Below are 12,199 nucleotides of genomic sequence, written 5' to 3'. Positions count from 1 at the left end.
TTAATAAGCATTTTCAAAAGCAGAGGCATCTATTAAAAACTATTAGAACTGGCCGGGCGCGGTGGCTCAAGCCTGTAATCCCAGCACTGTGGGAGGCCGAGACGGGCGGATCACGAGGTCAGCAGATCGAGGCCATCCTGGCTAACACAGTGAAACCCCGTCTCTACTAAAAAAAAAAATACAAAAAACTAGCCGGGCGTAGTGGCGGGCGCCTGTAGTCCCAGCTACTTGGGAGGCTGAGGCAGGAGAATGGCGTAAACCCGGGAGGCGGAGCTTGCAGTGAGCTGAGATCTGGCCACCGCACTCCAGCCTGGGCGACAGAGCGAGACTCCGTCTCAAAAAAAAAAAAAAAACTATTAGAACTAATAAATAAGTTCAGCAAGGTTACAAGACATGAGATCAATAATGTAAAAATCAACTGCATTTTGACACACTCTCAATGAACAATCCAAAAAAAAAAACCTCTACTTCAATAACATTAAAAAGAATACTAGGAAAAATGTACCCAAAGAAGTGTAAGACTTATATACAAACAACTACAGAATATTGTTGAAAAATTAAGAAAAATCTAAATAAACAGAAAAACACCCCATGTTCATAGATCAGAGACAACACTCAAACTGATCTGCAAAATCAAAACGAAATCCCTATCAAAATTGTAGCTGCTTTTTTTGCAGAAATTGATAAGCTCATTCTAAAATCCATATGAAAATGCCAAGGGACCAGAAGAGCCAAAACAATCTTGAAAAAAGAACAAAAAACCTGGAGAAGTCACACTTCCTGATTTCACAACTTACCACAAAGCTACCAAAATCAAGACAGTGTGGGGTACTGGTATAAGAACAGACATGCAGATCAATGGAAGAGAATTCAGAGTCCAGAAATGAACTCTTACATACAAGGTCAAATGACTTTCAGCAGAGGTAACAAGATCATTAACGGAGAAAGAATAGTCTTTTGAACAAATAGTGCTGGGACAACTGGATATCCACACGCAAAAAAACGAATTTGGACCCCTTTATCATACCATACACAAAAATCGATTCAGAGAGAATAAACCTAAATATAAGAGCTAAAACTAGAAAACTCTTAGAAGCCACAGGAGCAAATCTTTGTGGCCTTGGGTTACACAATGCTTTAAAATGTTAAACTACGTTCTTTCAATCAATATTATGATCAGAAACCTTGAGTATAACAAGATTTCCATAGGAAAGTTTTAAAGAGAAGACACTCTTATAAACAAGCTCACTTACTGTTGCAGTTATGTCATCTTTCTTCATCTCTTTTGGCTTGAGAAAGTAAGCACCTATTGTAGATTTTTGATAATTCCAGGTTGAGCAAGATAGCTTACCTTGATGGCAAGCAATGATACCATCCCAGTCACTTTCACGAGCTTCCTCTAAAACGTAACGAAAATCATAAATCAAATTACTTTTCATTCTGTTATTCATCTATTACTTATTAGGCAGCTAGTATTTCAGACACTATGGATACAATGGTAAAACAAACAGGTAATACCCGATAGCAATGTTTCCCATCTAACAAGAGGTTATTATTTTTTAATTGACAAATAAAAAGTGTGTGTACTTATGTTTATGGCATAGAACATAATGTTGTGATATGTATACATTGTGGAATGGCTAAATCAAGCTAATTGACATACCTAACAAGAGATTCTAATTAGAAGAAATTACAGTAAAGTATAATAGTGTTTTCTTATAAGACCACTCAGGAGATTTGGGGAAAGTAAATGGCTCTCTGGATAGAGTGGTAGAACAAGTAGAAATTAGCTGGGGGGATAACATGCACAAGAAAAAAACGAACAAAACGGAGGACAGCAAGTAAGTGTAGTATCTTCTTGGGAGGGACAGGAGTAGGGCAAAGCAACCAGGACCACACTACAAAAGGTCTTGGAAGTCATGTTAAGGAGATGAGATTCCACTCTAAAGGTGTAAGAAGCCACTAAAAAATTTTAAGCAGATGAGTGATGTGATTCAAATGTATTTAGAAACATCATTCAAGCTCTAAGAAAACAGAAAGGTGCTAATAATAATAACTTTCAAATAGAAATGGTGCCTACACAGTAATTTCCCATGATAGATTTCACGCAACCTATTATCTATATTTTTCTTAAAATCACTTCTTTGAAAGAAGCATTGGTCAAATGACATAGTATACTAAGACCTCAGTATTCTTAGATCTTAGTTAGTCAGACCTCTATGTTCTCATACTTTGCTGTTCCAGTTCTTTTTACATTAGTAACTTTCATTATACTAGGCATATGACAGAACAAAAAGAAAGGCTATAAAATCAAATATTATAAATACCTGTTATAGAGAAGAGCAAAGCCTGAGGTTAATAGATAAGAAGTTCACATTTAAAATAACTCATTTTTAGTCTTCACACAAGACCAGCATGCACCTGGGGTTACCTTCTGAACGCTTATTAATATTTGTAAAAGCATTTATTAAAACAGAGAAAATAAAATAGCACACAGTAGGAAATAAATGACAAAGGAGAACTTCTCAAAACACAGTATGAAGTTACTTACCTGCTGCAAACTTTGTGATGGGTGGAAGTCTCACTGACATGGTATTCTGAAGTCCTTTACGTTTGACTCTCTTTTTATTTATTAACCCTGAGGTTGGGGAGAGGGGAACACAGCTATGAATCCTTCTTAATAAAAAGTGTATATAAAAGAAAAGTTATCATTGTCTTATAACTATAAAGTTCAAGACATTCCCATTTAAGTCAAAACCAAAAGATGTTATTGCCATTATTTTTTAACTCTAAGTTATTTTAGATATTGTTAAAACATAATCTTTAAATTTTATATATATGCATGAATTATATAAGATAGTCACCTAAAAATTAGTAATAATAAAACTGAGTAAGATTTTGTTGTTTAGGCTGGAAACCATGAAAACGGAAAGAGAACAAAATGATTGCTTTAAAGCAAAATAATTGGATGCTGCTTACTTTGATGCTTTCTCTAAGCTACCTTCCCTTTTAAAAACTGTGCACTGTACAGATAGCTCAAGTGAGGCCATCAACATCTTTTGGGTGGCAGCCATATGTTTTTACCACCCGAGATGTCTAACCTTTTTCAATAACCTTATAACAGAACCTCAATCACTTCTATAGCAACTTTGATCCTAGGAATCTTACTACCTCTTCCATACATGTTTATCTAGTTCATCCAAGAAAAAATAAAATGCATTAATGAAACGTCCTCCAGTTGTTTCATAGAATGTCAAAATGTTTATTTCGTGACCAGCTTATTTTCTGTCTTGCAAAGGACCTACCATGTCCCAAGCTCTTATTGAATTTTTCATGTACTGTGGAAAATGACTGAAGAGTTCCATCTTGACCTGTTGATACACACAGAAAATCCCTAATCAAGCTTCATCAAAACAAGGGACTATGTGAATCACAAATTTTATAAAATTCAACTTGAAAATCTTGAAGTTACAGTTTGGGACACTTTAAAGGGAAAACCAGATTGCAACTACTTCATTAAAACATTCAACATTTTATAGAATGGCATTTCGTAAGAATAAAGGATAAAATGAAAATGAGGTACTAATAATTTTCAGCAGATTAACAGAATTTTTAGAATCTGACCATTCTGTCTCCGAGGATTAGTAAACAGAGGGACACATTAAGCACAGATAATAACATCTATAGTGCTTCTCAAGTAGACAAAAAGGACTCTTAGTTTTACCCAGACTTCTAAGTCACTCAGAGACATGTAAATCTAAATATGTGTAAATATCAAACCTAATACTGGGCACCCACATCTCAATATTTGCTGAAATAAACTAATAGTATGAAACAGAAGCTCACTTGCACTTAGAATCTGCTGTCCATTCTGTCCATAATATCTGATACTGGTAAGAGGAGCACTATGACCCATTCTGAATCTCAAAAGTCGGCCTTCACCTGTAGGACCATCAAATATCCATATCTGCCAAGAAATAAAAATGTAAAGTTCTTCTACAATGTTCCATCTGATCTGCAAGTAGTCAAATCACCCCCCTACATAAATCAACTGGCACTGAGTAGTGCTTGCTAACCCACTGACCCTGGAGCTACAAGGGAGGGAGTCGGTATTGGGGGAGAAATAAACTGTAATTCTTTCCTGCTTCGCTGCAATCATGTCACCTGCTGTGCTTTTTGTCTCATCTATACCAATATCTCATTCCATATTCCTTTCATCTTCTAGGTTGAAAGCTGACACATTAAAGCAAGCTTGTAATAACCCAAAGGGTAAGTTAGATGAGTTAGGAAGATTACAATAATCCTAATACCCTGAGAGCATTGTCAGCGCCATTTGTGACAAGAAGTGGCTCTCTGTGGAGAAATGTCAGTCCGGCAATTGCTGTAGAGTGTGCATTTCTCATTTGGTTGATTAATTTTTTGTCTTCCAGATCCCAGAGTCCGATATGGCCACATGGGCTTCCAGCTGCCATTACTGGATGACCATCTGTTATTAAAATAAAATACATCAAGAAAAACACTTCTAGATCCCCCAAAATAAGAAGAATTCTCTCTTCCCTTTTAATCCATAAAGTTAGAAAAAACTATATACCAATAATCTACTCATATTTCTTTGCCTTTTACTCCAGTATTCATTCACTTCTATTAGATTAAGCTACGAGAAGACAAAAAAAATTGGACTTTTAAATAATGAATTTTAAGTGTTCTTAGCTTCTATCAATAAGTATGTTAAAAGTTACCTGTGCGAAATGATATTGAAGTAATGGGTCCCCAATCTTGACGAAACTTCATTAATGTTTCATTAAATTTAATGTTGTGAATGATAACTTGACCTGACATAAGACCAATAGCAACAACATCCACAGCTGGTGCCTAAAAATTAGATTATTCAAACTTTTATTTTCTAAAGCAAAATAGCTTTAATAATCCTGATGATATGCATCATTTATTAGGTGCTGTCAAAAGAAACAATGAAGTATCTTCTTAAAGATGGCAGAAAAACTCAACAAGTATTACCATTCCAGCATACTTTTTTATTCAGCATAGAAGTCTTCAGAAACAACTTTTCCAAATTACTTCCCAGCTTCAATTCTGCCAGTCAACACCCCATCCTCATTCCCAAAACCTAGCTGGTAAGATTTTAGAAAGAAAACAGCCACAACAGAAAAAGAAAACCATGTATAAAATCATTACAGATCACTGGACTGGATAGAAACAGTAAAAGGAGACAATTCCGGCCGGGCTCGGTGGCTCAAGCCTGTAATCCCAGCACTTTGGGAGGCCGAGACGGGCGGATCACGAGGTCAGGAGATCAAGACCATCCTGGCTAACACGGTGAAACCCCGTCTCTACTAAAAAATACAAAAAACTAGCCGGGCGAGGTGGTGGGCACCTGTAGTCCAGCTACTCCGGAGGCTGAGGCAGGAGAATGGCGTAAACCCGGAAGGTGGAGCTTGCAGTGAGCTGAGATCGGGCCACTGCAGTCCAGCCCAGGCGACAGAGCAAGACTCCATCTCAAAAAAAAAAAAAAAAAAAAAAACAAAGGAGACAATTCCTAGAAAGGAGAAAGGCAAAAAAAATTATACAATTAGTCTGTTCTAGTTCTAATATTCTATGGTTATAACGGTCTATAATACAAGTCTTACATACAGGATCTATTATGAATTTCTATAATGGTCTATAATACAAGTCTTACATACAAGATCTATTATGAATTTCTCTATTTTAGCAAAGATCAATGTCCAATATCATTACAGAATGGAATCAGGCTACACGTTTTATTAATTTGTCATCAAGTGTCTACTATGCATGAGACCCTGTGTAGAAACTGGAGATACTAAAACAAATATAATCCCTTGTCCTCAAGGGACCTAGTCCTCTGATACTTACGGAGTCTTCTGGATAGGCAAAAGTGGAGCTAGGTTGATGGCGGTAAGAGAAGATAAGGAATACATACAAATTGGGCAAGTATAGACAATGGATACTGAGAAAGATAAGGGTATATGTAGCCAATAGAAACACAGGATTTGCTGTAGACATGCATTCATTTATTTATACATATTTTGCAGATTAAAAAAAGCAGTTATTTCTTAAATAGTCCATCATCGAATCAAACATTAGGATTTTGGCTCCAATTATTTCAAACCATAAATCTCAACATCTTGACAAATTTCTCTGCATGACTTACAATACCCCTTGCATTGCTGAACACTCATTTCCAAGCTACACAAGACAATGGAATACATATACTTGCAAAATGATTAGTAACAAGGATCTATAGCAACCACAGGTTTAAAGTCAAACTATAAGCAGAAAGGACTCCACAAGCGTTATTGGCAAAGGCATTATTACTTGTTTTAACTTAATTTCCAAAACACTGTTTCCTCAGGCTAACAATTTTAAAGGTAAACTAAGCTATATATTGTTTTGTCTTTACGTCTAAAATTATGATTGATTCCTGAAACTAAAGGATTTTCCTATTAACTTTGTTTCCTCTTTGACTTAACAGAAAAATACTAACCTGCTGAAGAGCTGTCACTTGAACTTTCCATCCTGGAAATGTATATAGAAGTTTACTATAAGAACAAAAATAGTTGAAAGATATATATGAGGAAAACAATATCAGCTACACATTAAAAAGTGAAATAATAATAGGTGATATTTATTAAGTTCTTACTCTTCCACACACTATTCTGATAATTAAACTAATGTCACAAGGTTAGTAATACTGTCCAAATTCTAGATCTCAAACTAACTACTATGCTATGCCACCTCTTTAAGAAATAAAATGTCCTAAGTGGAAAAAAAAAATACATGAGTAAAAATCATGTTATATTACAAACTACAGTAAAAAAAATTTAGGACTGCAGTATCTTTATAGAAACATCATCATGAAAGGGAATAACTTATATTTTAATAACAATATTATTTGCATGTTATATGACTGTTATATGACAACAGTAATGCTGCTCTCAATTTCGGAAGCAAGCCATGAATTATAAATAACACATCCATGGAGCAAACAGAAGTATCTGAAATCATTATAATTATCATTAAAGTATTAAATCATGTACTAAATTCTGTAAATGGGCAAAGACAGTATTTCAGTCACTATCCCTGAACCTAGCACAAAGTAGGCAGTCAATGGCATTTGTTAAACTGAAATGAAACACTGATTTAAAACATTAAATCTTTAATAATCTTATTTTCCCTTTTGAATTGATAAGGACTTTGGAAAAAACAATTTGGATAGTCAAATATTTTTGTTCGCTTTTTAAAATGCTACACAAAGAAGTGTGAGCTGCCACCTTTTTCTACTGAAAAATGTTTAAATAATGGGTAGAAGTATTCAAAATCGAGTATCCAGCCCTCCAGCTACACCAATCTTACAGATATGTGCCATATCTACGGGAGGCGATGGAAGTACTTTAAACCCGAAGAGTCATTTCTAAATGCTAGCGCTACATTATCATTGACTTGCCTTTCCATCCTTTACCATCTACATGTATAGAAAATCTTCATGTATGGAAAATTAGAACCTCCCTAGTCATAATCTCATAATTATTATTTTCTGATGGATCTCCTATTACTTTATTAGAGCCTTCTCTATAGCAATTCTTTAGTTATTAGGTCATTAGTACATACTTTTCAGTGAACATTTATGAAGCTGTCTAACAAGTGTCAGGATCACATGCCAGCTTTGACATATGTGATGCCAGCAACAACAACTCCAAAAGCAAACATACAGTTATATCTCAGTATCTGCGGGGGATTGGTCCCAGAACTTCCCCAACCTCTCTGCTGATACCAAAATTCACAGATGCTCAAGTCCCTTACATAAAATGGTGTGATATTTGCATACAACCTTCACACATTTATGCATATACTTTAAATAATCTCTAGCTTACTTATAAAATCTAATATAATGTAAATACTATGTAAATAGCTGTTATACTGTACTATTTTAAAATGTGGTTTTATTGTTATATTATTTATCTATTTTTTCTTGAATATTTTTGATCCGAGGTTGACTCCTCTGATATAGGGGACCAACTGTATTTATAGACAACCCTCCAAATAAATATATAAGGACAGGGATAAATGAGACCTAAGTATGCATTAGGAAGTAGTAGATGAGGATAAGGTGACAACTATATTATTTTCTAACTAAAATACTTACTTAGATTTTACATTCCACAACTGCAGGCTTCCTTGTTCACTGCCCAGAAGTATTTTATTCAAGTAGGTACTTGGATGCAGAATTGCAGAAATTTTAAATACTGATTTATCAAAAGTCAACTGCAGGTATTCTTCTACAAAAGTGAAAGTTATAATTATTTGTTATAAAACAGTTTAAAACGTTTTATATAACCATATATTTATCACTTAAAGTAAGTCTATCACATCAAAGATTTATATGCTAAAATAAACCACAGATTTAGATACTAATCTATAAACATTCCTTGAGAAATAAAATAAATGAGGGGCAACTTGTAAATGTAATTTAGACTGTCAAACATTTTCTACAACTTCTAATAAAAATACTATTAAAAGTTTCATTCACTTTTGCATTACTTTACAGAAAAGGATAATAAAGTTTAAAAAAAAGATCCTAAGGATTAGCATTAATGTTTCTGTAATTTGATCAACAGACAGGAGTGAATATTCCAAGTGAAGTACTTATACTTAGCTCTTTCAGGGAATGAAAAGCCAACTATCTAGAAAGTTTGATGGGTCACTCAAAAAAATGCCAAAAATAAAAGGCACACCTCAGTGAAACTATTAAGAGTACTTCTCACACATTTCCACAAAAGAACCTCTAACAAAGGAGAAGAAAAAAACTTATAACCCTGTGGAGTTGGGGGTGCCATAACCAGTGGTCACTTGCTCCAAGATCAAAAAACTCTCTGAAATCTTTGGTTACATTCAAAATTTCTATGTTTGAATTCTGGTTTTTACTTTACTGTTCCTCCATGATTAAAACAATGTTTCACTATATTTTCCAATAAATTTGGGTATCAAAGAAGGTACATTTCATTAAGCTTTAGGTTCACATACTCTCTGGCACACTGCTGTACAATCCCAGGGGTATGGGTACCCCAGTTTAGGAAGTACAGTATAGGTAAAAATTATATAAACTTTACTTTGAATGTTATTTTAAGAGATCCTTGACTGTATTCGTCACTACAAATGGCTCCCTGAAGACACTGGTTCAATATGCTGCTATAACAGCAACAAAAAAGCTGGTCCATCAGCATCAAGAGAGTCTGCTGGAATGTAAGAACCAGATCCTGTAACCTAATACAAGTCCTTTTAACTTCTATCTACACAAGGAATACTTTTGGAATTCTGTTCCCTCCCTCTACTTGAGCAAAAACAAAACAAGAAAAGGGTTACTAATCTGAAATAAGAACTTGGAATAATTCCTAGAAATGTAATCTTCAGGATATTTACTAAAAGAAAAAAAAAACCCACAGTGTATTGAACAATGAAATAACCAAGAGGCAATATAAGCTAAAAATGTAACCAGATTAAAGAACTTAAAAGATTCAATTCATAATGAACCCAGTATTTTATTGAGGAAAGGTGTAGATATGCTAGGGATAAATTCTTCATGTTTAAAGATACATAATCCCATAAACATAGCCACTGTCAAAGACTATCACAGTTGAAAGAAACTGACTCATATCCCTAGGAAATGGATGTACATTTTCCTTCAGATTACAAGATCAAGTTTACTATTACAGTCTCCTTTACTAAAAGTTGAAAATACAAACCAAGAATTATTCAGGTATGAAAATACATCAATATTCACTCCACAGAGAAAACAATATAACAAATCATTAAAGTTGGAGAACTGCAATGGAAAATACATTAGTTGAGGTAAGCACATTAAACAGTTTATAAATAGTTAACTTGCTACAGTTGTTTATCTCTTTCTTACTTAGAACTTTTTTGCTACAGTTGTTTATCTCTTTCTTACTTAGAACTTTTTTCTTATATACGCTAAAGATTTTTAATTTTTTAAATTTCTTATTATTTACAGGCAAAGTCTCTGGCATAGATATTTACATAGATTTTAAATTTTAATTAAACACATACTACCCTAAGATAAAGCAAATAAGTGAGTTAACTCTTACCTTCTGAATATATGTGCCAAATAATAAGAATGCTGTCAGTATCAACAGAGATAATGTGGTCTCCAAAGGGTTGCAAGAGATGGATTTCTGCCTTATGACCCTTAAAGGTATGTACTATCTACAATATCGAAGTTTAAAAGAATTTCATATTATTACTCAGTCATCATGTCGTATTATTCATATTATCCCAAAAACATGCTAATCCTGAGATGCTTCTGTTAAGAAATGTACCCCAACTTTTGATTATTCAAGGTTAGGATGAACGCATAGATATGAAGGAACTAGGCATGTTCATCTGCTCCCTCAGCCAGTTCAACAATAAGGAAGTAAACTGTCCATTCAGTACAAATGAGACCTTTGAAGCTCAGTCTTCCAACTTAGGTTAGAGAGGAGGCATGCACACATACCTAGTTCCCTCACCCAATTCAATCAGTGCAACTACATATATCCTAGTGAGATGGTATATTCCAGAAGGCTGATCTCTACAGACTCCATCACCAACTGGCTTTCAGATGAGATGGGAAAGGGGGACATAGGGTCTTCTTCCCCACACCTTTCTGCTTTGACAGAGATCCTTACAGTAGCTGATCCCTCCATAAGTATAGCCCCTTCTCCATGGTTTCAGTTCTCACCAGATTCCAATAACACTGTTTCTTCTCCTTGGCCCTTTGGCCTTAGGGGTGGTAACAACTTCCTACAGTTGACAGTGTCTGATGCCTCCCCACCCCTACTTTGTTCCCCTAACCCAGACCACACTTGTGCATAAAGGTCCTTTATTAAAGTCTCTGCATCTGAACCACATATAGGATATACATATGGGATAAAGTCTCCTCATGTAAATCATATGTACCTCCCTGGAAAAAACTATAAACAACAATACAAAAATGAACATTTTTTCCAATTCTAAAAATCTGAACACCTTCCATTAAAGAACTCTACAGATAAGTTACCTTCCTTTGCCACAGGTAGTGATGACAAAAGACTGTGGGAACCACCTCACTCCAAGTCCCTGACAAGTACAGTGATACTATCATTTGGCTATCCTTGTATTCCCATTCCTACATTTCCTTTCATTCTAGACCATTAAGGCCAGGTCACCTCTCAACCTAGTTGTTCCAGGACAAATTCAGAAACCAACTGGTAAATTTAGACCAGAAAACATCTTTCCTTAGCAGTGGAGAAAACATAGAATCTAGCTTTCTCTAAATAGGGAACAGGCATCTGGTTTTTAGAAAAAGAGTTAAAAGCTAAGTTATGCATAATGAATAATCAACCCACATAAAGTGGTAGTGCAAATATGATTTTTCCAGGAAAGTATTTTTAAAATACACTTAATAATACATATTACGTCCCATCTCTACAAATATATGAAACAGAAAACTCCTGAGATGGGAACTGACTGGGCATAAAAAATTTTGAAGAAACTCTCCAAGTTATTCTGATATTCATCTCTGGGCAAAGAAACTGAAGGAAAGCACCAGTTTTAAGTAAGCCTTTTCTGAAAATTCATCTTCCTCCAGAAAACTGAATATACATTAGAAAAAAAAGAACACAGTTCCAGAGTGTGCCGGGTAAAGAATGACAAAATTAAAGTTCCCTCCACTATCACAAGAAACAACTACTGACTACAAACAAGTAGTTTAGTGATACCAACCTCTTTATTACGGGCAAATGCAGAGAAAACATTTCCATAAGCAGCAAAGACTAATCTGCCATCAGCTGCCATACAGCAGATATCCTGTGGAACAGAATTACCTAGCAAATACCAAATGAAAGAAACAGGGATTTTTAAGATGTTAATCAGAAACCTCAAGTATACATATAACATTTTTCATGGTTATAATTTAAAAAAAATATAAAGATCAAAGTTGAGAATCAGAGTATAAAATTTTGACTAAAATATTTTAAATATCTAATAGTAACTATCAAACAAAGGATAGGAAATCACCTTGTCCTTCCCTAAGAGAATGTCTAGGATTTGCAGAAATAAAAACATAATCCTACAGAAATGAAAAGAAGCTTTTTGAGGTTATTTGGAACAAACTGTCATCTGATACACA

The 12,199-nt window shown here is 34.7% G+C and overlaps 1 protein-coding gene across 1 annotated transcript in view; it reads right to left on the bottom strand.

The window, feature by feature from the left end:
• Positions 1–12,199, bottom strand: part of WDR36 (WD repeat domain 36) — a 37,428-nt gene that overhangs the window by 21,157 nt on the left and 4,072 nt on the right. The window contains exons 3-12 of the mRNA XM_011958274.1: positions 11,794–11,894; positions 10,140–10,257; positions 8,180–8,312; positions 6,521–6,575; positions 4,740–4,872; positions 4,311–4,486; positions 3,847–3,967; positions 3,306–3,371; positions 2,552–2,638; positions 1,254–1,399 (exon numbers count right to left, since the gene is read on the bottom strand). Coding sequence (XP_011813664.1) covers positions 1,254–1,399; positions 2,552–2,638; positions 3,306–3,371; positions 3,847–3,967; positions 4,311–4,486; positions 4,740–4,872; positions 6,521–6,575; positions 8,180–8,312; positions 10,140–10,257; positions 11,794–11,894 — 1,136 coding nt within the window. The remainder of the gene's footprint in view (positions 1–1,253; positions 1,400–2,551; positions 2,639–3,305; positions 3,372–3,846; positions 3,968–4,310; positions 4,487–4,739; positions 4,873–6,520; positions 6,576–8,179; positions 8,313–10,139; positions 10,258–11,793; positions 11,895–12,199) is intronic.

Source organism: Colobus angolensis, unplaced genomic scaffold (assembly GCF_000951035.1).
Source record: "Colobus angolensis palliatus isolate OR3802 unplaced genomic scaffold, Cang.pa_1.0 Scaffold465, whole genome shotgun sequence".
NCBI classification, from domain to species: domain Eukaryota; kingdom Metazoa; phylum Chordata; class Mammalia; order Primates; family Cercopithecidae; genus Colobus; species Colobus angolensis.
Note: the sequence above shows the minus strand (reverse complement) of the source record. Positions and strands in the feature narration are given on the sequence as shown.